General features: G+C 49.2%; 1 protein-coding gene across 4 annotated transcripts in view; it reads left to right on the top strand.

The window, feature by feature from the left end:
• Positions 1 to 25,967, top strand: part of CCAR2 (cell cycle and apoptosis regulator 2) — a 456,719-nt gene that overhangs the window by 274,348 nt on the left and 156,404 nt on the right. For all 4 annotated transcript variants that reach the window (XM_069617701.1, XM_069617699.1, XM_069617698.1 and 1 more), the window contains 3 exons: positions 11,813 to 12,044; positions 12,145 to 12,282; positions 14,151 to 14,384. In XM_069617701.1, the coding sequence (XP_069473802.1) occupies positions 11,813 to 12,044; positions 12,145 to 12,282; positions 14,151 to 14,384 (604 nt within the window). The remainder of the gene's footprint in view (positions 1 to 11,812; positions 12,045 to 12,144; positions 12,283 to 14,150; positions 14,385 to 25,967) is intronic.

Here is a 25,967-nt window from a genome sequence, read left to right as displayed (position 1 = left end):
CAAGCTTTTTGAGAAGGCCTAAGCGGGACCGACGGAGAAGGCAAAGGGAGAGCAGGGTCACGACCCTCCCCCTAAAGTGGCGAGCACGGTCAAGACCACAAAGGCCCAGGTGCATCAGACAAAGACCCCCACTTCCATTGAAGTAGTGGCAGCGTCCCTCGCGAAGGCCGCTGGGGCCAGAATACAGTCGAAGGTGTTGGGCATGCCCTTCGACTGGGACAATTTGTTTGGAAAGACTGTGGACGAGTCTCTTCAGGCCATCAAAGCGGATACGGAGACTGCTCTTGCCCTGGGCATGCTTCAGCAATGGCGGCCCTCCTTTCAGACTTCTGGAGGGAAATCCAAAAGTTCCTATAAAGGATTTGGAGGAGGTGCCTCGTCCTACCATCAGCCCTCCCGCTCATCGGCCCTACAGGGGCCGCGCCAAGTCTGAAGGTGGATGTTGTCTCCAAGGTGGGGCTTTGACGTACAAGCAAGATTGAACTGGCTGTGGAGTCGGACCCCCACCCGTGCACCCCGGTGGGAGGCCGACTGGCAAACTTCGTCAGCATGTGGAAGACCATCTCCACCGACCGTTGGGTGCTGGAGGCCCTCGCCCACCGACACCCTAGAGTTACAACTGAAGTGTCCACGGATACCACCAGTGGCCCATCAGGAAAACCACATCCTTTAGCTGCTGCTACTGGAGGTACGGGCCATGTTAAAAAAAAAAGGGGGGGGGGGGGCGATGAAGCTCGTCCCAAAGAGGTTCCGGGGCTCTGGAGTGTACTCATTATTTTCAAGTCAGAAAGAAGACCGGCAGTTGGAGGCCCATCCTGGACCTCTGCTGTCTGAACAAGTACATAAAGTCCCAAAAGTTTTGGATGGTGACTTTAGCACGTGCTAGGACAGCTGGAAGAAGGGGATTGTCTATCGTCACTGGACTTGGAAGATGCCCATTTTCACATCTCCATACACAAGGGACACTGCGTACTTATGCTTTGTGGCTCAAGGACAACATTACCAGTTCAAGGCCCCTCTCTTCGGGTTGAAGTAAGCGCCACAAATGTTCAAGTGCCTGGCGGCGGCACAGCTGTGTCTGAGGGATCCATGTGTACCTGGACAACTGGCTCATCCGGGCGAACTCAAGGAACATCGCCGTCAACGACACAAAGACAGTCCAACTCCTGACAGACCTTGGGTTCTCGATAAACTTTGCAAAGTCCTGCTTGACTCCATCGCTGGACGCACTGTTCCTGGGAGCCCGACTCCAGTGTCGTGCCTTGTCTGTCGGAGGAGAGGATCGTGGCCATCCTGGGCAAGGTTCAACAGCTGTTGGCCCTGAAGGTCGTAAGGGTGAGGTCCATCAAGTCCCTACTCTGCATGTCATGCATATACATTCGGCTGTGCAGGCTACGGTTGCGTCCGCTGCAGGAGTTCCTCAATGCCCGTTGGATGCAAGTTACGGGGAACTTCGAGGACACGCTCGCACTTGACAAGAGTTTCCAGTGATACAGTGGTGGGGAGTGCGCACATCTGTCCACAGGTGCGGTTTTCCGGACCTCCACCTCATCAGGATACTGTCATGACGGACGCCCCCCCCCCTGGAAGGATGGGAGCGCACTCCGGAAGTCTTCATGCTAGATGCCTGTGGCTACCGGAGGAGAAATCGTTGCACATCAATGTGTTGGAGCTGCGGGCTGTGTTTTGGGCCCTCAAGTCCTTCCTCCGTCACTTGAGGGCAAGGTGGTACGGGTCTTCACGGAATACACCACCACAATGTTCTACAGCCGGACGCAGGGGGGCACCGTGTTTGGGAGAATTCTCAAAAATGTGCTAATTCACTCTACCTTACAGACCCCCAGCAACTTTGCTGCATTTTGAGGACTTGATTTTTTTACCTGCCAAGAGTGTGAATCTTTTTTTCCCACTCATGTATTTTTGTGTGAATTTTACCTGTGTTTTTGGTTATGGAGTGTAACTCCATAGGCGGCATCTTTTAGTGCAGTGCCACAGTGATGTCTTTCAGATTTCCCATTGTTTAAATACATTCTCTGGGATCAACTGTTTTCAAGAACAGTGGAGTGAAATTGGCTTAGTCATGTACATTTCTAGACCCAGCCCACACTATCTTACAAGAGTGCTGGAGGGGTTACTTAGTATCCCCTATGTCTAGCTACTCATGTAACAGTCAAATGTTATCCTTTCCTCTTAGAATTGCTGGTGGCAGTAGTTTTACAATGAACTAGCATGATTTACCCCGACCGCGAACTGTTCGCAGCTCCGGTAACATTTTGCGGGAGCCATGTTTTTCAAGATGGCGTCTGAGCCTCCTTTGTAAAGACAGGTCCTGGGCTTTTTTCACCATTTCTTTTTGGAAAGGTCCTTCTCGGGTTTTTCTCTGCGTGCCAAACCAGGTTTGGTGTTTGTTCATTCGCCTTTGGCAGGCTTCAGCAGTGAAACCCGCCACTGGCTCCAGAATGTCTGGGGTAGGCAAGAAGCGAGGGAGGTGCACGAAACTCCGTTAGTCTCCTAGGAGACTCAAATGCACTCTGTGGTGATTGGCTGGCTGACTGTCTGGCAAGGACAGCCACCCTGCTGATTGAGTGGCAGCTAGGCTGGAATGAATGGGAGAGAAGTGAATAAAAAGGCGAGTCTCTTGTCTTGGAAGGCAGAGTCGCCCACTGGACGAAGGAACCGAAGAGCTTGAGGATGACGGCTGCTGCAACTCCTGGTCCGTTGGTTTGCCCGGTGAAGCCATGCTGCAGGTCCGAATCGCCAAGTTCGCATCGACAGAAGCCCTGCAAAGGACGTCTCCCATTTTGAGTTGGTAGGACCAATCGACTCCCAAGTAAGCCACCTGGACACCCATCTCTGAGCTAGTTGAATTTCATCAGAGTTGCTGCAGGAAACCGTAGAGCCAGGGAGAGGGACACAAGATTGTGTGCGTTGCTTGTAAGCTTGCCTAAAGCTTTTGGAAGATCCTCCGACTCCCACGAAGCAGGACTGACCAAGCCTGACCCCCCTCAGTCGAGTGCGGGACCTCAGATGTGCGGAAAGTCCACCTTAACAGCCAGGCACCACGCTTACAGCCATTTGCTGTACCACAAGGAGCTGAAACACGAAAAGACCACTGAAAGTAAAGTTTGAGGGTTGCCAGCTTTGAAGGTGTCCCCACGACGGAGGCCCAGGAACAGTGAGATCTGCAGAGCTGTACAGGAACAGAAGTTTTTTGCTGCATATTTTTCTTCTTTTCTCCAGCATGGGGTCTGGCATGGATTCACATGCTCATGAATATTCCCCGTCGTCAGGCTGGGAATCCTCGGTAAAGAAAAAACCAGTATCAGTTTCGTTTCTGATCTGTCTTTCGTAGTAATAACCAATCACTGGTCTCTGCGTCATACTGACCACAGCCAATGACTGCCCTCTACCTAAGCACCGCCTCTGGCAGCCATCTTCAGATTTTTACCGCACGTTCATGTGTTGGGATCCTCGTGCTATTGCTCTCGAGCGTTAGTGCTATTTTTTCGCGCTTTTTACAAAAACTTCGATTCTTTCGGTCAAAAGAGCCTCAAGCTCCACCGATCCTACATCCGATCAACGGGGACCCGTGTCGGATTCATCTGTGCCCCTCAAGGGTGAAGATTTCGTCGAGCTACACTTCGGAGGACTCCAGAAGCTTCTCAGGCCCTGTCTCGGAGATGGCCCAGGAGAAGGGAAGCTCGACGCCCGGAAAGCTGTTCAGGGTCTGCCCTGGATGCCAGCTGCAGAACGTCTTCAAGGAGGACAAACACTCTTTCTGCCTTTACTGCCTTCATGAGGACAAGACGCACGTGGAGAAGGACTGTGCGTTTTGCGGCAACATGTCGGAACGGACCATGAAGGACCGCCATCAACGTCTCGCCAACTGGCTGGAGGGTAAGAGCCCGTCTGGCGAGAAGAAGAAGAAATCCGAGCGGTCTTCTAAGACCTTTGAGGGCGCCCCGGCGACGGGGGCCCAACATAAGGCCAAGCACCGCGAGTCCGCTGGCACCGGGAGCGCTGAACGGTCGGACTCTACGGGCGCCAGGCAGGGCGCACCCTCCCCGGCACCATCAACCACGAGCCAACGCTCTGGGTCGGGTAAGAGGAAGGCCGAGCACCCGGCGAAGCTCCTGGAGAGGCCCCGGTCGAGCTCTAAGGCAGAGGAGGAGCGTGGCAGTGCCCCCTCCCTCAAGGATAAGGCGGTGAGCGCACCTAAGGTGGTGAAGGCCTTGATCCATCCGACCAAGCCCTCTATCGAAACGGTCGCGGCGGCCCTGGCTCAGCCTGTGGTGGCTGCACCAGTGGTGGCGACCTCAGGGCCCAGAATCTCCCTGCCTCCTCGGAGGGAGTCTTCCTTTGTGCCCATCGATAGGACCCCCGTGAAACCCTCCGTGGGGAAGAAGGGAGGGCAGGGCGTCGTCGTAGAGTCGGCCTCAACCTCAGAAGAGGAGCTGATCGAGGTCTTAAGCCACGGCCTAGGCGTGGAAGAAGGCCAGCCCGTCGGAATGGACCCCGACGCAGGTGACGACGACAACATCGTCGAGGATACCGACGGGGCCCCTGCTCGCCCGTCGGATTCCCCTCTGCCAGCGCCGCAAGACATCCACAGGGCAAGGACCGTCCAACTCCTCACGGACCTGGGATTCTCCGTGAACTACGCCAAATCCCACCTGGTGCCCGCGCAAGTCGCACTGTTTCTGGGAGCGAGGCTCGACACAGTGTCCCTTCTGGCCTCCCCGTCGGAGGAGAGGACCAGGACCATCTTGGGCAAGGTGCAACGGATGTTGGTGGCCGACGCGGCCAAAGTGAGGTCCATCAAGTCCCTCCTCGGGATGATGTCTTCCTGCATCTACCTCATTCCCATGTGCAGGCTCCGGATGCGCCCGTTGCAAGAATTCCTGGATGCGCGCTGGATCCAGACGACGGGCAGCTTCGAGGAAAGGATCAAGCTCGACGAGAGTTTCCGACGAGCGATACGGTGGTGGGGCACCCGCGCGCATCTGACGGTGGGCATGGACTTCCAGACCCCAGCCCACCAGGAGACTGTGACCACGGATGCCTCCCTGGAAGGGTGGGGAGCGCACACCGAAAATCTGCACGCAAGGGGACTCTGGCTCCCGACGGAGAAGTCCCTACATATCAACGTCCTGGAGCTCCGTGCAGTGTTTTGGGCCCTCAGGTCCTTCCTTCCGTCCCTCAAGGGCAAGGTGGTGAGGATCTTCACCGACAACACCACCACCATGTTTTACATCAGGAAACAGGGCGGAACCAGGTCCCCAGCGCTGTCCAAGGAGGCGCAGGACCTGTGGCATTGGGCCGTCGCCCAAGGGATTTTTCTGGTGCCGTTTCATCTGGCAGGGATAAAAAACACCATCGCCGACTCACTCAGCAGGGAGCTGCGCTCGTGCCACGAGTGGGAACTACGGCAGGATCTGGTGGATCGCCTCTTCCGACGGTGGGGCACACCCCAGATCGACCTGTTCGCAACGGCGACGAACACCAAGTGCCGGAGGTTCGCCAGCAGGTTTCCCCAGACGAGGAGCATGGGCGATGCTTTCTCGTTCCCCTGGGAGGGCCTGTTCCTCTACGCGTTCCCTCCCTTGCCTCTGCTAATCCGGCTCGTCAACCAGCTCAAGAGGTCACGGTGCAGGATGATCCTCGTCGCACCTGCGTGGCCGAGGCAGATATGGTTCCCGGACCTTCTGGACTTGTCAGCGTCCCCGCCGATCAAGCTGCCGGCGGACGCGGATCTACTCTCCAGGGAAGGAGGCGCCATCCTCCACCACGACCCGAAGTCGCTGAACTTGCAGGCCTGGCTCCTGCAGCACTAGAGTTTGGAGGATACGACATACCGGCCGATTGCAGAGAGGTTCTTGCAAAGGCCAGGGCGTCCTCGACTCTTAAATGCTACGGACACAAATGGAAGAGGTTCTCTGTCTGGTGCCACGCACAGAAGATTAACCCTCTACGGATTACGGCTCCCCAAGTACTGCCGTACCTGCTGACGCTGGCCAAAGCTGGTCTGGCACATGCGTCCATCAAGATTCATCTTGCTGCGATCTCCCGATACACCAGAACCACGGGCCGGACGTCCTTGTGGTCTCATCGTCTGGTGAAAGAGTTCATGAAGGGACTGTTCAGATCGTTCCCGCCGGTGAAGGCTCCGGCCCCGGCGTGGGAGCTCAACGTGGTGCTGACCAAGCTCATGGGACCTCCGTTCGAGCCTCTGCACTCGGCCCCGTTGAAGTTTCTATCGTGGAAAACAGCTTTTCTTGTGGCCATCACCTCCGCACGACGAGTGGGAGAGATCCAGGCCCTTTCCTGCAAGGCCCCGTACTTGACTTTCCACGACACGAGGGTAGTGCTCAGGACGCACCCCTCCTTCATGCCCAAGGTACTGTCGGACTTCCATCTCAACGAACCCTTGGTGTTACCTGTGTTCTTCCCGTCGCCTTCGTCGCCGGCTGAGAGGACTTTGCACTCGCTGGATGTAGCTAGAGCGCTGAAGTTCTACGTGGACCGCACGAAGGGTTTTCGGAAGACGTCACAACTCTTTGTGAACTTTGGACCTGTCAATCAGGGGAAGGCTCTCTCGAAGGCTTCCATCTCCAGATGGCTCTCCGGCTGTATCATGTGCTGTCACCGGTTGGCAAACCGACCGCTGCCTGGCCGTCCGAGAGCCCATTCCACCAGAGCGATCGCAGCTACCACGGCGTTCCTATCTGGTGTGCCCCTGCTGGACATATGCAGGGCTGCTACGTGGAGGTCGACGCACACCTTCACGAAATTCTACTGCGTCGACCGGGATTCCAGGGAGGAGTCCAGGGTCGGCCAAGCAGTGCTGCGCAACCTGTTCGCCTGAGGTGAGCCTGGTGAGGAGGTAAGATGCTTAATGTTGAGTTGATGTGATGCTTAATGTTGAGCCTTTGCCACCTCCCGTGGTTGTGCATGTGTGTACTGCTATGTATTCTTTATTCATGAGCATGTGAATCCATGCCAGACCCCATGCTGGAGAAGGAACAAGTTACTTACCTGTAACTGTTGTTCTCCAGCATGGGTCTGGCATGGATTCACATGCGAACCCTCCCGCCTACCCCTCTGCGGCTCTTCACTTGGTCATACTGCCACTTCACGTGCTTCCAAATCTGAAGATGGCTGCCAGAGGCGGTGCTTAGGTAGAGGGCAGTCATTGGCTGTGGTCAGTATGACGCAGAGACCAGTGATTGGTTATTACTACGAAAGACAGATCAGAAACGAAACTGATACTGGTTTTTTCTTTACCGAGGATTCCCAGCCTGACGACGGGGAATATTCATGAGCATGTGAATCCATGCCAGACCCATGCTGGAGAACAACAGTTACAGGTAAGTAACTTGTTCCTTATAAGGTACTGTAAAAACTAGCCTAAGAACTTGCCTCTTACGGTGGAAGTGCTTGTAACTTCTGCAACTCACAAGTCTAATCAGCTTGTGGCCCTACATTTGATTCTTCTTGTTCTCAGACTCCTAACAACTTGTGCAAAGACTTTTACATTTACTTACCTGAATTGCTGCATCCTATACAAAGACTTTGGCCTACTGACTTTGGCTTAGCCTATTGAATTGAATGACTCTTCTCAGAGCTATCAAAGTATTTGCCCTGCTTATGACTATTTGCATTTCTTGTGTCCTATTAACATTTGCCTTTTACTTACTTTTTAAAGAGTATTGTGTATGCCAACAGTAAGGTATTAATGTCCCCAGCACCCTTGTTACTGAAGTCGCCTGTGGGTATAGGTTGTCTGTGGGCCATCCCAAAAGGGCCTTGTCTGATCCAGAAACTCAGTGTACAGTATTGAAGTATATTTGTTACTATTCTATTGCTCCCTTCTGAAGAAGGCTTTATAACTGAACGATAAATTGTTTATGCTAGAAACGTTGAGTGTAAGAGTTTATTTGAATACCTGTAACTGTGAATCTTTGTCTCCACTACAGCTCACATTTCCCCTCTTGAGATAAGCCTGGCTACTAAACGCGCTTCCGAAACTGTGTAGTACAAGCTTATACAAAACATTGGGTTGCCTATACCTGTAGTCATAGTTTGTAGTGTTTGTTGTTTGTAGTGTTCCCAGAGGGTACTGCATACAAACCTTGCCTAACGCACCAGATCCCTGGCGCTCTCCAAAGAGGCGCAGGACCTTTGGCACTAGGCCGTAGCCCTGGGGATGTTACTCATCCCATTTCATCTAGCAGGATTGAAGAGCACCATCACTGACTCTCTAAGAAGGGAGCTACGCTCTTGCCACGAGTGGGAACTTCGGCAGGACCAAGTGGGTCTCCTGCTATGCAGATGGGGCAATCCCCAGATCGATCTGTTTGCTGCAGCGACGAACACCAAGTGCCGGAGGTTCGACAGCAGGTTTCCCCAGCCGGGGAGCATGTGGGACGCATTCTTTCCCCTGGGACGGCCTATTTCTGTATGCGTTCCCTCTGTTGCCGTTGCTGCTTCGACTCATCAACTCACTGTCCCGGTGCAGGATGATCCTCATTGCACCGGTGTGGCCGAGACAGATATGGTACCCGGACCTTCTGGACATGTCGGCGTCCCCTCCTCTCAAGCTTCCGGCGGTCGCAGATCTCGCCAGGGAAGGAGGTGTGATTCTGCACCACGACCCAAGATTGCTGAACCTGAAGGCCTGGCTCCTGCAGCGCTAGAGTTTGGGGGCGACGATCTTCCAGGCGATTGCAAGGAGGTGCTCGCCAAGGCCAGAGCGTCATCTCTCAAATGCTACGGGCAGAAGTGGAAAAGGTTCACAGTTTGGTGCTGTACTCGCGTCGACCCTCTACAAGTCACTGCTCTGCAGGTGCTTCCGTATTTGTTGTCGTTGGCCAAGGCAGGACTGGCGCATGCTTCCATCAAGGTTCATTTGACTGCTATTTCCCGCTACAACAGTTCTCCTTGACGATCATCATTATGGTTGCATCGTTTGGTCAAGGAGTTTGTCAAAGGACTATTTTGCTTGTTCCTGCCAATGAAGGCTCTGGCACCTGCATGGGAGCTCAATGTGGTGCTTACTAGGCTCATGGGTCCACTGTTCGAGCCTATGCATTCGGCACCACTGAAATATTTGCCGTGGAAAACAGCGTTTCTTGTGGCCATCACCTCCGCACGACGAGTGGGAGAGATCCAAGCCCTCTCTTGTGAACCACCTTATTTGACATTACACGAGTCGAGGATGGTGCTACGGACACACCCCTCCTTCATGCCCAAGGTGCCGTCGTACTTTAATCTAAACAAGCCCTTAGTGTTACCTGTATTCTTCCCGACGCCTTAGTCGCCGGCTTTGAGGGCTTTGCAGTCGCTGGGTGTGTCTAGAGCGCTGAAGTCCTTTGTGTACCGCACGAAGAGTCTTCAGAAGACGTCGCAACTTTTTGTGCACTTTGGTCCTGTGAACCATGGGAAGGCCCTCTCCAAGGCTTCCATTTCCAGGTGGCTCTCCGACTGGATCACCCATTGTCACCGGTTGCTAAACCGACCATTGCCTGGCTGTCCGAGAGCCCATTCGACCAGAGCGATCGCTGCAACTATGCTATGTGGAGGTTGACACACACATTCGCAAAGTTCTACTGAGTCGACAGGGATTCCAGGGAGGAGTCCAGTGTCAGCCAAGCAGTGCTCTGCAATCTGTTCGCCTGAAGGTGAGCCTGGTGAGGAGGTAGGAGATGCTTAATGTTGAGCCGTGCCACATCCCGTGGTTGTTTCATGTGTACTGCTATGTATTCTTTATTCATGAGCATGTGAATCCATGCCAGACCCCATGCTGGAGAAGGAACAATTTACTTACCTGTAACTGTTCTCCACCATGGGTCTGGCATGGATTCACATGCAAAGCCTCCCGCGTACCTCTGCGGCTTGGTCCTACTACCACTTTACATGCTACCAAATCTGAAGATGGCTGCCAGAGAGGGGCTTAGGTAGAGGGCAGTCATTGGCTGGGGGGTAGTATGACCCAGAGACCAGTGATTGCTTGTTAGGAGAAAGTTCAGAAGTGAAACTGATTTTTTTTTCTTTACCGAGGATTCCCAGCCTGACGACTGGGAATATTCATGAGCATGTGAATCCATGCCAGACCCATGCTGGAGAACAGTTACAGGTAAGTAACTTGTTCCATCCTCTGGCATACATGTCTTTTCATGCAGGTTGCGGTTTACTGGTCTAAAGACAGCTGCTCATTTTCACTGGCTAATCCGGTCGTCAAGACACTTTGCAGGTAGTCCCATCTTTTTCTGCTGGTTTGGGCCCTTCACCCCAAATGGGTCTGAATGTGGTTTTCACTGCGTTGCCCTAAGCCTTTTGACCCCATGGCCACTACCAAACTTAAGTACTTGTCTTGGAAAGTGGCCTTTTTGATTGTGGTAACATCTGCATGACACATGTGAGCATCAGGCTCTCTGTGGAACATCTGTTCTTAACTTTCCATAAGGATAAGGTTGTGCTTTGCACTCACTCTTCCTTCTTAAAGTGGTGTCTGAATTTCATCTGAACCAGTCGATATCTTTATCTTTACCGGCCTTCTTCCCGAACCCGGTTTCTGATGCCGAGAGGGTCCTGCACGACCTAAACGTCAGATGGGCTGTTCTACCTTGATAGGACAAGCAAACTCGGTTCTTCACAACTCTTGTTTACGTTTGATGACCCCAAAGGGAAACCAGCCTCAAAAGCATCCATCTCCCGCTGGGTAGCTTCATGTGTCTGAGGCTTACAAGGTTCAAGGCCTTCAACCACCAAAGTTGCATTCATGCACATCTGGTCCGGGGCAAAGCAGCTGCTGTTGCCTTCCAAAGGTACGTCGCTTGGGAGTCCATTGCCAAGGCGGCCACGTGGGCCTCCTATCAGCTTTTTGCAAACATTACTGTCTCGACCTGAGCTCCCGGGCTGATGCCCAATTTGGCTAGGCAGTTCTTAAGAATTTGTTCCAGTAAGGGACATTTCCATCCACCCGTAATACCTATTGTCAGTGCTTTGGAATGTCCCACAAGTATGGAGGAAAGGGATGGCACTGTAGTGACTACCTTACTCTTAGTACTTAGTCCCCTTTACTCCATACGCTCACCGTCCCCTCTAATATGTATCCTCTATTGTGGCTAAATGGTCCTTGACCTGGCGATGGGAAAGGATTGAAGTGCAATGCGCAGGTCAAGGCTACGGTCACGTGCGGTAGCCCCGCGTAAAAATAAAGGACATGCATTTTATTTTTGATGCATAAAAAGTGCTCCTGTCCCGAAGGACGAAATGTTCCACAATTATGGAGGAAAGGAGACTAGACTCAGAGTAAGGTAGTCACTACGGTGAGTAACTGTCATTCTCTAGACAGTTGTACTCTTCCTTTTTATTTATTACATTTGTATAGCGCACAAACAGCCTTTGGGCATCGAGGTGCTGTTACATGCGTGGAGCTTAGTGTGGACACAGCTGAGGAATGCATTTACACTTTGTACATTGATACATTAGGGTACATAGTCAATATATAAATGCATTTTGAAGTTTATCAGGCTATGCTGATGATCATGGCGTACATCATGTGAGAAGTGCAGTTTTCATGGCTTTACGGAATGCCATGAGAGAGACCTCGCCTCGAAGGGTAGGAGGTAGGGCATTCCAGTGTGAAGGTGCGAGGTTGGGGAAGCTGTACTCCAACTGCTTTTTTCAATCCCATCACATGTTGCTTGCCGTATATCCCTAGTTTTCCCCAGATCATAACTGTTAACCCTTTGTTTTCATTTGGTATTATTCCCAAATTTGACCTAACCTCGTTTTTCTATGACTTCAGGCTTCGCTTTGCTGAACTGGCTTACCTGCGTCCTGGGCCCAATCCTTGTGTGGAGAAGGTAGTGATCTTTCTGCCAGATGTGTGGTCCTGCGTGCCGTCCCTAGTTGAGTGGGAGGCGCTGAATCTACAGAAGGCTACCAACCTCAATCAGCAAACGCCTCTTCCTGCATCTCCGGGGGCCAAGGCTCCCCTGCCCCCATCTCCTCCACCCAACGAAGATGAGCAACAAAAGGTAGGTCATAGTTGTAACTTTCTAGCCTTTGTTGGCCTATGGCTTTGCTCATTGTATGATTCACCTGGCCATGATGTATGTTGTAACTTGTTTTTTTCAGATGAAGGCATCTGTCGATCCCAGTCCCCCATTGGAGCCAGCTATCATCACCCACTCGAGCAGCACCTTCAAATGCACCACCATCTCGTTGTATGCCATGTCCGAGTTTCGCAAGCAAAAGGAGAAGCTTTCATTTGAGGTACAAGCTGGTGCCATGGGGATAAAGATTGGGGGTTTAGCATTAAATCATGGGAGGGTGCCTAGTGACTCTAGATTTCTTTGAAGGTACTGCCCACAGTATTTTAGCAAGCTTATTTGAAATGCCTATATCTGGCAATGTCCGCACAAATGAATTCCTTGCTCTACCTGCTACCATTATCCTTGCTTGGACATGGTATCCTACAGCTGAGAAATAAGCGACTTCTGTAAAGTAAGGCAGTCCTGCAGGTTTCATACAAGCTAATCTGTCCCAAATTTTCTTTTTGGAAGCCTTTGTGACTGTTTAACTGGCATGTAGTCGGAAAATCATTATTTGGGTTGTGTTTAGCTGTGGAATTGGATTGATGTAGAAAAGGATGGATTTGTATTCAAACTTGATTTTTTTTTTTTTGGGGTGCTTAGTTCGTTTAGGGACAATACAAAGAGGCAGAGGGTGTGTATGATCAGATTAAACCTTGTTTTTCTTATTGATTTGGGTGCAACTAGAGAAGTAGAAGTTTGTTTTTAGTTGATGAGATGGAAAAATCACTTTTGGAATAATTCATTCATTTGTATAGCACCTTTCACCATGGGTATATTCCCAACGCGATGTAGGTTGAAAGCCCTCTGAAGGATTGAAGTCCAGAGTATGGGAAAATGGGTACTAAAAAGTGCATGTAGCCGTTAAAGGTTACAAGGGGTGGCAAAGTCCCAGCTAGCCACCCATGTCGATCACGTGGCTGGATGAAGTGTTATTCTGTGGGGCAGAGGGTGGGGGTGCAAGAGGATAGATCAAAACCTTACAACAAAAGAAAACTCGGAGAATCATCTTTCAGTCACCTAGCAACCTCGACCTGGAATAACCTACCAAAAATCACATGCAACACAAGGGTTCATTTGGAGTTCAGGAAACTACTCAAAACTTGGCTCTTTGGTCCAGATTCATGAGTCATCTAGGAAGAAAGGCCCACAACGAAACCATGTGAATACCCCTGTAGGAAACCAAAAACCCTAACCTACCCCTCCATTTTAAGAGTGGGCAGGCGCGCACCACCCACCCCTACACACCACCAACCCTAAAGGATACTTGGATAGGTGGGGGGCCAGCCAACAGGATGGACAATAAGGGACAAATGCTGTCACCAAACCTACATCTGCCGCAGGGCTGTGGAAGTAGCGGATACAAGCTAGATACAAAAACCACTGGGTCGATGCAAAAGAGCGCTCCGACTATGAAGCATGACTGCCAAGTAGGCGATCAAAGTATAGTACCTAACGCACACAGAGGTTGAGCGCAAAAACGTGAAGACAAAGTGGTAAATAAACAAATACTTGAAAACCATTAGAACGTACCTTAAAATTTCAATTTTCTGCATACTCAACATACAGAAACTGACACAATACCCCTCTGCAGAATGAAGCATCTAGGATACAAGTCTGATGAGCAGAATTTTGCATTGAGATGAATTCCATGTCTGTTGAGATCATCTTAAATAACTTCTTGTGTCCTACATTCTTACAGCTGTCAGAAAACAAGTGGATTTAAAATCTTTATTTTCGGGGTTTGACTGAGGATCTTGAATGCTTTCTCCTTTTGGCTTCGTACTGGTTTTATGAATCTAATACCTTTACTTTCTATTACTGTTGTGCATCACCATTTTTCTTTCAGCATTTATTTTAGTCACTCCAAAAACAATACTTCCCCCTGCATCTCCATTGCCACCTTTTGCAGTTTCATTATCCTTCCTCCTCTAATTTCTACCCTGCCGACTGCTTTGCCACGAATCCTGTCATTTTGATGCTCCCTTTGTAAGTGTTTCCTAGTGCCACTTCCTGCAGCTCTTACAGTCTACTTTCATTTTTTCTTAGTCTGCACTGCTGTCAGAGCTATTTCGGGAGATGCTGCAACGAGATTTTGGGTACAAGATTTACAAGGGCCTGCTGAGTCTACCTGAGGTGCCGGAGCCTGCTGAGACAGAGGGGAAGAAGAATGCAGAGCCTGAAAAGTCTGCTGATGGTGAAAAGTTGGGCGAGATGGAGGGCCAGGAGTCGGATGACGCCACAAACATGGCATCAGAGGCCATAGCTGAGACGGCTCCAGAGGTAAGAATTTGGGCATCCCCAAGGTCTCCTTTGTCTGAAACCTCGATCTGCTCAATGTTTGTGTTCCTGTGCAGTGATGCCAGTCTACCACAGTTGCATCCAATACTGCTCCTCTGACAGCCCAATACAGGTGACACCAGCTGCGACACAGGATATGTTACTTCACCTCTCCTCCATAAAGAACTGTCTAGTAAAAACATGTGCAGGAAAGTGCTAACTCCCTGTGTAGCTGGATTGGCAGTGAGTTTGTGCCAGATGTCTTAATATGTCACACTTCTGTGCCAGTAATGTCTACCACCAAACCTGCAGTACGCACAACCCAAAAAGGGAAGCATAACCTCTTATTCCTAGATTGGCAGAGCAGTCCGGCTTTAGGGGAGGGAAGTAGGCTGAACTGAAACAGTCTACACACTTATCCAAAAACAATACACCACACTAGTATACTGAAATATACCCCTTTATTAAGTTATATCTTAGTTCAAGAAGTACTTTGTGGACCTAGAACACATAAAAAATGTGCAGTGTATGTATAAAACAATTGGCTGTCATGAAGACTCTACCAACTACTATAGTTTAATGTGGGGCCACTACCTCGTAATAGCAACATTGCATACAGACACGGAGCGGGAAGAGTGGAATCTGACATTGACCTTCACTATTAATAATTATAGTACCCCAGATGCAAAACAGTCACTTTTATCCTAATCCTTTGGGACGTAGTGTTTGCAAAACGACTTTTTTCCAGCATGGGGTCTTGCATAGGTTCACGTGCTCATGACTATTCCCCGTCCAGCTAGGAATCCTCAGTAAAAGAAAAGTTTAGCTTTAAATATTAAACTGCTCCTCTCCTCTATAGCCTGTTGGGACTGATTTTTCTATACTCTGTATAGAAGGCCAACCTAGTTTAGTGACAGTGGCAACTTTGGGAGCTGCAGCCAAACCAGTTCAAGGTAAGTGGGAGAGTGGTCTAGGCTAAGTCTCAAGAGGCAGGTAGCTTGTAAGGGGTCCACAATGAGCACACAGTGAAATGTCAGGGAACACACTTAGACAATCTGTTATAAAAATACAAATTTATGGCCATACAACAATATGTAAGATGATTACTAGCATGTAATAATACACAGCACTAAATAAAAGATACATATATTCAATCACTGGAGTAGGGCAAAATGCATATCGACCCCCTGTAAAGGAAGGTAAGTATTAGTCCACAGAATTACAACGCTAACTTTAGAAGTCCATCCCTAGGATGTATGGGGCCTCCTGTCCAAAACGTTCAGCAAAGTTCCATATAGTTTTGTGAAACGGGAAAATAGTTTAGGGATCCTGGGTTCCAAGGGGTTCCAAGGGGTAGAGGGCAAGTTCTTAAGTGTCCCTAACGTTAGGAGTGCTTGCACAAAAAGCGATGGCAGAGCCCAACTGTTAAGATTTCTAAACGTTACCAAACTTTTAAAAGGAGAGTTGGGGATACAGGTTAGTTTCGTTACAGCTCACCCCCGTACTCCAATTGTTCTTCGGACTTGGCAGATCTTCTGAAGAGGATCTGAGGTCTCTTTTCCCAGAGTCTGCTTCAGCCCTTGATGCCCAGGGAGTGCAGGTTCGAGCAATTCTCCGGTCATTGACAAATGCTGGTGCAAGGTCTTCAGGTTGGAAATGCAGCCGACCTCTATGTAGGGCCCCTCAACACTGGGCTGGACAGCTGTTTTGGACAGCGGCCCCAAATGCACGGCGACGCAGGAGGATTCACTTGCCGCGGTCCCTGCCTCCTATCTCGGTTCCTTTTGATGCTGCAACCATGACATTTCGCAGAGGTGAATCTTTGAACACGCTGAATATCCCCCACCCCCAAATTTCAGGTAAACTCGTAACGGTGACATCGGCAGCGCAGTAGCCCAAACTCTGAGCTGGTCAAGAATGGATGTTCTCTCCACTCGAAGGGTCGCAGGACTGCTGGAGATCTTAAAGCAGGCCGGGCTCTTCCAGGACAGCAGCAGAAGTTAATCACTGTGATGCTGGAAATGCATTGGAGGGACATGTCCTCCCCGTCCATGTCCTGTAGTCCTTTTTCATTGGTGTTCTGTATTTTCTGCCCAGGAGTCCATGTGGGACTCATTGCAGTGCAGCTCTTCCAGTTTTTGGTTTGGTGTACAGACCCATGGGATACCCCTATGGCACGGATGGGTGGGGGTACAACCCTGTGCCCCTAGTGTGTTTTTGGGCACCTGTGTGTGGCCCACAGAGCAGGGTATGGGCTGGTGGCAGCTCCATGTTGAATTTGACAGGTGCTCTGAGTATCCTCCATTTTGGGATACCCAGGCCCTGCCATTGTAGTCAGTTGATTCCTTATAGGAAACACGATGGCCCCTGTGGCCTCTTGCTTTCTATTGCCTGTTAACTTGTTTTTCCAAAGTCCTCGGAAGCTCTGACTCTGTCCCTTCCCCCCTGACTGTCTGTTGGGTGGAAGTTCCATATATGGTATTGTTGTGAAGTCCAGGCCAGACTGGCTGGAGCCTTCCCAGTGACTGTCGTGGGTCCTTGGTGAGTGGAGTGTGACCAATATGCATTTCTTGTTGTGGATGTCTGGTTTCTGGTGTTTGACACAATGACTGAGACAGCCCTGCCCGAAACTGGTATGAATGCAGTGTGTAGTGTTGAATGGCTGGGTACTTGTCCCAATACCCATTCCTTGTTGTGAGTGTCTGAGAGGGAGGAGAATGGCCTGGATGCCTGATTGGCTGACTGCTGAATGTCCTTCTGAGCGATTGGTTGCCTGAGTGTGACCCAGCAGAATGAATGGGAGATCAACTAGAATATCTGGGGACCTCACTGCTAGAAATCGTTCTGAAGCTGAGTTGACACTTGAAGAGTAACAAACAGCTTATCCTGGAAGCCCAGCTGGATGAAGAACTGCAATTGCTTCGACTCGATCCGAAGGCTGTCTAGTTTATCGAGGACTGATCCGAGAGAGGACCGGCGACGGAGTCCTCTCCCCGAGCTACGAGGGAACATCGTGCAGATCGCTGAATCTTTGCCGAAGCACCCTGGAATCAGTCCTCTAAGAACTGTCGACCGGAGACTTGGACCGCTGACGAGAACAAAGTGAAGCACCCGGACATCGACATGGTGGAAGTCCATTGCCGTTTACCAGGGTTCGGAGTACCGCTGGAAGCCTGTCTAGTCATGTTGCCCAGCATCGGGGACAGCTTGACGTTGTGCCGCCGACAACCGGAGCTGCAACGCTCCACCTTTGCCCAAGAGACATTTGATTCCAAGGACTCCCTTGTCCGCACCGTCAATCGATTTGTCCCGCCGGAGAAAGTCGAGGACACTGATGCGGTGGGTTTCCTGCCACCCAAAGACTCTGACAACTCGACACCCTTGCCGGGCCACAGTTCTTGAGAAACTCTTTGCGGTCCCGAACTATGTAACGCCGAGGTGCCCCGCACACCTCATCCTCGCAGGACGTCCCCGACTAGCACCGCCTGGATCGACGCCGTGGTCCCAGCACCATCAAACTTCATCGACGCCAAGTTCATCTTAGATGCCTTTCGACGATCCGTGACTCCTGCTTTAAAGGGAGCCACTCATGAAGGATCCATTGACGCCTCATTGAAGAACTCTTCTCTACCAGGTACATTTGGGGGGGGGGAGGGGTAGAAGCATTGAAGAAAAGACCGATTGAACAATATATAGACTGGGCTTGTAGTCCATTTTCATTTTACAGGTTGCCCTGGTTGTGGAGGGGGTGGGGGGGGGTGGGGTATGGAGCCGATCACCACACAGAATTGTCTATTGATGGGGACCAGTATTCTGCCTATTGTTTCAACCATCTTGCTTTCCTCCTAAGGTCTATTGCCGTTTACCTTTTATTAAGTGATTTGTGTGACATTTAACCAAAGTACAGTTGCACTTTAATGAAATCTCATAGTAATTGTGGTACCACTTAGAACTGTATATATTTGCCTTAGTAGATTTGCTGAGCACAAAGTGAGTTATTGTCATGGTGTATATAACTTTGAACCTTTATATAAAGACTGTTTAAACTAATAGTGTGTAGACATTCCTTTGTGGGGGCTTGGGGACTACACTGTACTTAAGAACCAGCCTGCATCACCTCCTGAGAAGCTAGGCCTTGATTGCTTGTCCATTGCTACTGTAATAGAGAATCTTGGCTGGGGTCCTCTGTGCCTCTCCTCTACCATATAGAGAGCAGAAGTACAATCGCCCCCCCCCCTCCAGTCTTTACAATCGCCAGGCCTTCAAACGGGTCTATGGTCTCCTCGTCTTGCAGCTGGACAGGGTGCTTGGCTCCTTCGGTTTCTTCCAGGATCTCTGTAGAGTGGGTGCAGTGTTAGGACAGTTTTTCTCAAGTCCAACTAAAGGCTTAGTGAAACCATTCCACTGAGGCAGTACAACACTCCACTCTTAGTATAAGGCTGTGCCACCGGAGTTCAGGGTAGCGTAGACGGAGCAGCTAGGCTTATTTTAGGAGGGAGAGAGGGCTGTAGAATCGGTGCAAATGAAATTGTAACACAAATGGTCCAAAGAAACACTATGTATTGTAAAAATAAAGGATTTATTTAAATACAGGTAGGCCTAGATAAATCTGGATAGTGTTACAGGCACGCCCATGTCGACGTCTCCTTTCGATCCTCGAAAGACCAGATTCAATCTGTGGTTACCACTAGATGTCGGACTGTGTGCACAGCATGTGAATCTAAGCAGATACAATCATCAGAAATACTTTTATGGTAAGTAATGCATGTCTTATCAAAACACAACACTATACTTGAAGGTACACAAACCAAAGTATAATCCTTATTTGGAACACCTAACGGTAGTTCTAGGGAGGTCAAAATCTTTTCATACATTCAGTATAGGTCACACCTATTCTTGGAGTAAAAACCAATGGTTACTTTCACAATTGCATTCAGTAATGTAAGGGCAGTAGACCCTACCAGTTGGTACAGAGACTCGGTACAAATCGCATAATCAATCAACTGCACAATATACTTTTTGTGAATAGTGGAACACTTATTCCAGGCACAGTAATAACCTAGAACTACTTTTGTGATAAGTTATACTAGGTGAGTATGATATGATCGGTTATTGATAACGTGCTTAATACCCAGAGGTTTCCATGCATGGACCAGGGGATCAAACCTGTGTTGCTTCGTGTCGTCTTGCTTCAAAGGTGAGCATGTTGCCGCTGAGCTATCCTCCTTGGACTAAACCGAAGGATGTAATATTCAATTACAGGTACTTTTGAGATCAGTGAAACACAGATTGAGATAAGCACTAACTTTTGTAACTTATTTTTGGAATGGCACACAGCTAACTCAAGGTAAGTAAAACCCATATCCTTTTTTAACCGCACAATGAAGTCAGGTTAGATATTTCCCAGCTATACAAGTAACTTATGTATGACTTATAATGGACAGTTGGAACCAAAAACTCTTAGGTCTGTCTACATAAGTACAGTAACCGCAAGTCAGGGGAAGCAGGACACCGTTGGAGGACACTCATACAATTATCCTAACAGGAACAATCTGGTGAAACCAACACATTACTTTTGGGTAGAGGCACAACCTAATCACAGGAGAGTAATATACCTTCACATCTACTTTCTATTAGAATGGCAAAACGGTTTCTAAGGAAAGAAAGATGTTAACCATACTTTTAAGAATAGTGCATCACACATCCAAGATAAGTAAGAACTTTTGTAACTGTTACTCTAGAGTTAGTTACCAACTAACTCTTTCAAGTAAGTAACTTTTAAACATTTTCTTTTCTAGCCAAAAGACCAGTTTAGTGGTCTCAACATGCTAGCAAAACTGTAGTACAAGCTTATACCAAAGGTTGGGTTGCCTATACCTGTAGTCATAGTTGTTTGTAGTGTCCCCAGAGGGTACTGCATTAAAACGTTCACTAACAACGGGGTCCATCCTTCGGGATACTATCAGGGATATGCTCCCTCCGGTCACCCCACCGGTTCCCATAGTCATTCCCCCAATGGCTCCGGTGCCTCCGACTCCAGTTACCCGCCCCCGCCTCCGGCAATACAGGTGGTTCCGCAACAGCCTCCGGTACCGGTCTCCACAGCGCCCATTACCCTTCCGCCAGTTCTGGACCCTCTGAGCACTCAGGTGGTGGTAGTGAGAATTCTCAAATGTGCAAATTCCCTTCACCTTAGAGACCCCCAGCAACTTTGCTGGATTTGGAGGACTTTCTTTTTTTTTTGCATGGAAAAAGAGGCTTTTTTCCGCACTTTCATGTATTTTGATGTATGTTTTACTCGTGTTCTTTGATTATGGAGCTTTAAGATGACTCCATAGGCATCTTTTCATGTTAGACAGCACCCTCAGTGCAGTAACACAGGGATGTCCCTTTAGACTTCCCAAAGGTTTAAATGCCTTATCTGGGGTAAACTACTGTTTCCCAGAGAATGGAAGGTTAAATTGACTTTACTAGTGTTTTTAAAATTCCTAGACCCAGCACACACTATCTTCCTATAGAGTGCTGGAGGGGTTACCTAGTATCACCTGTGTCTAGAAAGTCATGTAGTAGTCAAATGTTACTCTTTTCTATCGAAATGGCTGGTGGCAGTGGTTTTAGAATGAACTACCATGATTTTTCCCGACAGTGAACACCAGTATCTAAAAATCGCCGGAGCCATGTTTTTGAAGATGGCTCCTTAAGCCCCTTTGTTTAAACGGGTCACCCAAATGCACTCTGGCGTGATTGGCTGGGTGACAGTCCGGCAAGGGCAGCCACCCTGCTGGGTGAGTGGCAGCTAGGCTGGAATGAATGGGAGAAAACTGTTTAAAAGGCAAGTCTCTTGGACTGGAAAGCTGAGTTGACCACTGGAACGAAAGAACCCAAGTCGAGCTGGAAGAGGACGGCTGCTGCAACTCCTGGACTGTTGGTTTGCCCGGTGAAGCTCTGCTGCAGGTCGGAATTGCCAAGTTCATCTCGACGGAGAAGCCCATGAAAAAGTACTTCTTCCTTTGAGTTGGTGGGACCAATTAACTCGTAAGCCACCTGGATACCATTCTCGAAGCTGGTTCGGGAAGGGGGAAATTGTTAGTGCATTGGTTAGTTGGCATTTCTGTCTCAAAGTGAGGCGCTGGGTTTGTGTAATCGCCTCAGATGGGGTGTGGGAGCATTTCTGCGCCGCTGTCCCGATCTGGGCTTGTCCGGTACTCCGTCCCTTTCACATCTGGCTTCCACTTCAATCAACTTCCTTCATAGCCTTACCTACCTTTTTCCACTCATACGGCCAGAGTAGCTGCTAATGTCCACAACTCATTTCGAGTGTGGTGATTGCTAACATTCAGATAACTAACAGTGTGGTACCTGGTAGCAGTTACGGGGCGACTGAGGATGTTGGCTGGGGTTGATTCTGTCCTAATGGGTGTTGCTTGTGTTCTATTTGACTTGGCGTTTACAGGTCTAGTTGTGGTGGGGGTTTCTTGGTCGGTTCTGGGTGTTGTCAGTGTCCTGTTAAGTTTAGTCATCCTTTTTCCTTTCTGTTGTATCGGTTTTCAGTTTGAGTCTGTGGTGTTGAAAAGCCAGGCTTTTAGTAATTTCCTGAATTTTAGGTGATCTTTGGTATTCCTTATTTCTTTTGGGATGTTTGAGGTTTTTGCGGCTAAGTGGTAGGAGGTGCCTCCAACTTTTTTTCTTAAGGTATAGTTTTTGTTCCAGGTGGATTTCGTTGCTTGACCTGAGGAGTCTTGTTGGCTTGTAGATTTTCTTTTGTCGGAATTCTGCTCCTTGTCCATTGATTGCCCTGTCCGTTATGCACATTGTTTTGAAGGTGATGCAATGTTTTTCTGGGGCCAGTGTAGTGTTTTTAGGGCAGGAGGGATGTGGTCTCGTCTGGATAGTTTGAGTAGTCTGGCTGCTGTATTTTGGATCCGTTGTAGTTTCTTCAGGAGGATTTCTGGTATTTTGAGGTAGAGGCTGTTTGCATAGTCGATTCTTGACATGATGAGGGTGACGATTCTGAGTTTTGTGCATTAAGGAAAGAAGGTAGGATGATTCTTGCCGTGTGGAGGAGGAAAACTTTTCTTGACTGTTGCATTTATTTGTGGTTCTAAGGTTAGGGTGTTGTCCATCAGCACTCCTGGGTTGATTTTCAGATTGTCATTCATCCAGTTGAAGACTTCTTTTAGACACTCGATTAGGGTTGAGTGATCGGCTTGGGTGTGTTCGATTTTGTAGATTATTGGAGTCATCTGCGTAGTTGTAGCATGTAATGTATTTTTGGAAGATTCTGATAACTCTAGTCTGGTAGATGTTGATGTACACTGGTGATGGTGAGCATCGTTGTGGCACTCCAGTTGTAACTCGTGGGGTGGATTTGAAGGGTTTAATCCATACGGTTTCTATTCTGTCTGCTAGGAATGATTGTCCAGAGTAGTGATGTATGTTATGCCTGTCTACTAGTCTTTTGGTTAGGGTGCCATGGCTGCGGAGAGGGAGAGCAGAATAAGGGCTGAGGTTGTGTTTGAGTCTGCGTTCGTTTTTAGGTCGTCCCAGATAGATGGATAGTTATGTTACTTTGCATTTATATAGCGATTTATGTATCATTGGTATGATCTCAAAGCGCTGGTAGGTTGAACGCCAGTCAGTTGAGACAGAGAGGGTCATAAGGTGTATGGGTGCACCGGATATGTGTGCAGCTGGTGTGGCAGTTTCACGATAGCTGCTTCTTAGCGGTAGTTGGGTGGTCGGGTATGTGTTCATTCTGGGGAGTTGACACCCAGACTGATTTCTGGCTGCGTTAGGCCTGAGGAGAACGCTTAAGCTGACTGTGTGCTCTACTAGCTGTGTTTAATTAGGATGAGTATGTGGCGGGTGTTAGTATGAGAACAGCTATACCGAATGTGTCATAGTATCGCTGTGTTCTAGTTGAGTGGTGGTGCATAGGAGAGAGTAAGCGTGGTATTGTGATATGGTGGTTCTCAGTAAGGCGCTTGAGATCGAGCATTCCATCTGTACCATCTATTCTATCCGTTTTGTTCATTCCACATCGTCTGTTCATAAATTTTGTCTGGTCCATCATTTCATTTACTAGTATTTCCATCCATTCAACACTTCATCCACTTAAACTAGTCTATCCATTCCGTAGATCCATTTCATCCTTCCCATCTGTTTAGTGTGTTCCATCCTTCATGTTCATTCAATCCGCTCCGTGTGTTCCACTCGCTCCATCCGTTTCATCATGCGGTTTCTGTTCTCTTGCGGGTCTGAAACCGACTTGAGCTTGGTCTAGCAAGTGGTGTTTTTTTTCTACGTGTTCTTGGGTTAGTTTGTATACGTAGGTTTCAAGGAGTTTTGCTGGGTAGGAAATGTTTGCAATCTGCCTGTAGTTGGAGAGGTCTTCTACGTCACCACTTATGTTTTTTCTTTTTTTTTTTTGTTGAAAATTCAGTTTTTATTAAGGTTTTCATAGGTTTAACATATATAATACAATCATAGAATCAACAGTGTGAACATTGCAGATGAAAGAAAGAAAAGTTTGTAGTACAACTTATTCCCCTTTCCCAACAGTTCTCTCCCCCTCCCTCTCCCATACCATGGTCTAGAGAGCAATAATAAGAGTAGAATCAACTTTACTGTCTAACAAGGGTGTAATGCGGCCATAGGGCAATTTTGGGACATGTGCGGATCGCTCAGCACGCCAGGGTGCTCACATCTGGGGAGCCGTTCTAATTCTAGACATCCTCACGGTCTAGGTGGGGCGAGTAGGCCATTCCGTTCCGACCTGAGGGCTAGACAGGGTTGTATCAAGTGTCTTATGCTGTTTTCCCATGTTTATCGAAAAAGGGAAGCCATAAGGCCTCAATGTTTGACTTGGATTTGTCAAGCAGATGGGTTAGAAATTCCATGTCATATATTGCCCGTGTTTTTGAGACCCATTCCCTCTCCCCTTGGGGTAGGGGCGATTTCCATCTTTGAGCCCAACAACTTCTGGCAGCAACTAACCTCACATGTAGCATATGGTCATGTTTGACATTTGGACCCCCTTCCACTTCAATGCCAAACATCAGCCAAGGGGATAAGGTCCTCTCCATCCCATCTACCTCCTTTATCCAGGACAGAACCTCGCTCCAGTAGGTTTGTGCCACCCGACACTTCCACCACATATGTATGTAGTCTCCCTTTTCGGCGTGGCATTTCCAACAGTGCGGGTCGTATCCCTTTTTCATTCTAGCTATCCTCTGTGGGGGGGGTAGTGCCATCTATGGATTAGTTTAAGGGCCTGGTGGCGGTTTTGGGGCGCAGCTGAGGAGCGGTTGGCCTGTCTACACATCTTGAACCATCTCTTTTCGGCGATGGGCGTGCCCAGGTCCCTCCCCCACTGAATCTGGGCAGGCAGGGGGTCTCGTGGGGCAGAGGTAGCAGGAAACCATAGTCGTGATATGGTTTCCTTTGTGTGTGATGAGGAATTTCTCAGTCTGTGAGATCTCGCCTGAGCGTGTCACCCCATCTACTTTCGGTCAGGGCCCCCTTGAGCTGCAAATAACGAAAGGGAGGGAGGTTGGGGAAGTCCCAAGGCATCTTTCAAGTCTCCCAGTGATATAAAAACCCCCTCCCTCCAGAGTTGTCCAGCTCTCGTACTACTGTTGGAAAGCCAGTGGCTCGTTGATCCCGTCCCAAAGTGGGGGAGCCCAGATGCAGCTCAAGGGTGCGGGCCACGTCGTGAATCACCTGAGGTAACCTCCTTCCATATGGACCATAATACCCCCAAGACCGGCTGTCTCAGGGTCCCCTTGGGGACCCACAACCATTCATCCAGCGTGACCGGGGAGAAGGGCAAGTTATCCAGGGACACCCATTGCTTTTTCTGGCCCATCGTCAAATGATCCACCAAGATTCTTAGCTGTGATGCCTTGTAATAGGTATCGAAGTCTGGGAAATTGACCCCGCCTTCTTCCTTGGGTCATATGCGATTCTGAGAGATTTTCCCACCCAAAGGTAGCAAAGTAGGGCCCGCTTGATTTCTAGGAGGAATGACTTTGGTATTTGGGTCGGGAGCATCTGGAAGAGGTACAAAAATTTAGGAAGGATCACCATCTTAATGGAGTTAAGGCGTGCCATCCATGAGAGGCCCGATTTCGACCAGCGCTCGAGGTCGCGCCTAATTGCCGACCAGAGGGGGGATAGTTAACTCTAAAAAGGTCAGCTAGGTCCAATGGTATCTGGATCCCCAGATGATAGAATCCCTCGGGTTGTTTGCAGAATGGGAGGGATTCTATATATTGCTCTTCTACTTCGCTGCGTTGGCCCACTGGGAATGCGATTGATTTATCTAAGTTTACCTTGTAGCCTGCAAGGGTCCCGTATTGTTCTAGACTAAGCAGCACTTCTAGGACTGATTGTGAAGGGTTGGAAAGCTATAGTAGTACATAGTCTGCAAATAAGGTTTTGTGGTCGGCTTCCCCCATCTTGATGCCCTGAATCTTGTCGTTGCCCCTGATTGCTATGGCCCAGGGCTCCATCACCAGGGCGTATATGAGGGGGGATAATGGGCACCCTTGTCTTGTGCCTCTTCCTAGTGGGAGGGCCTCTGAT

Source organism: Ambystoma mexicanum, chromosome 10, assembly GCF_040938575.1.
Source record: "Ambystoma mexicanum isolate Mex_15411 chromosome 10, UKY_AmexF1_1, whole genome shotgun sequence".
Taxonomy (NCBI): Eukaryota; Metazoa; Chordata; class Amphibia; order Caudata; family Ambystomatidae; genus Ambystoma; species Ambystoma mexicanum.
This window is presented reverse-complemented; position numbering and strand designations above follow the sequence as displayed.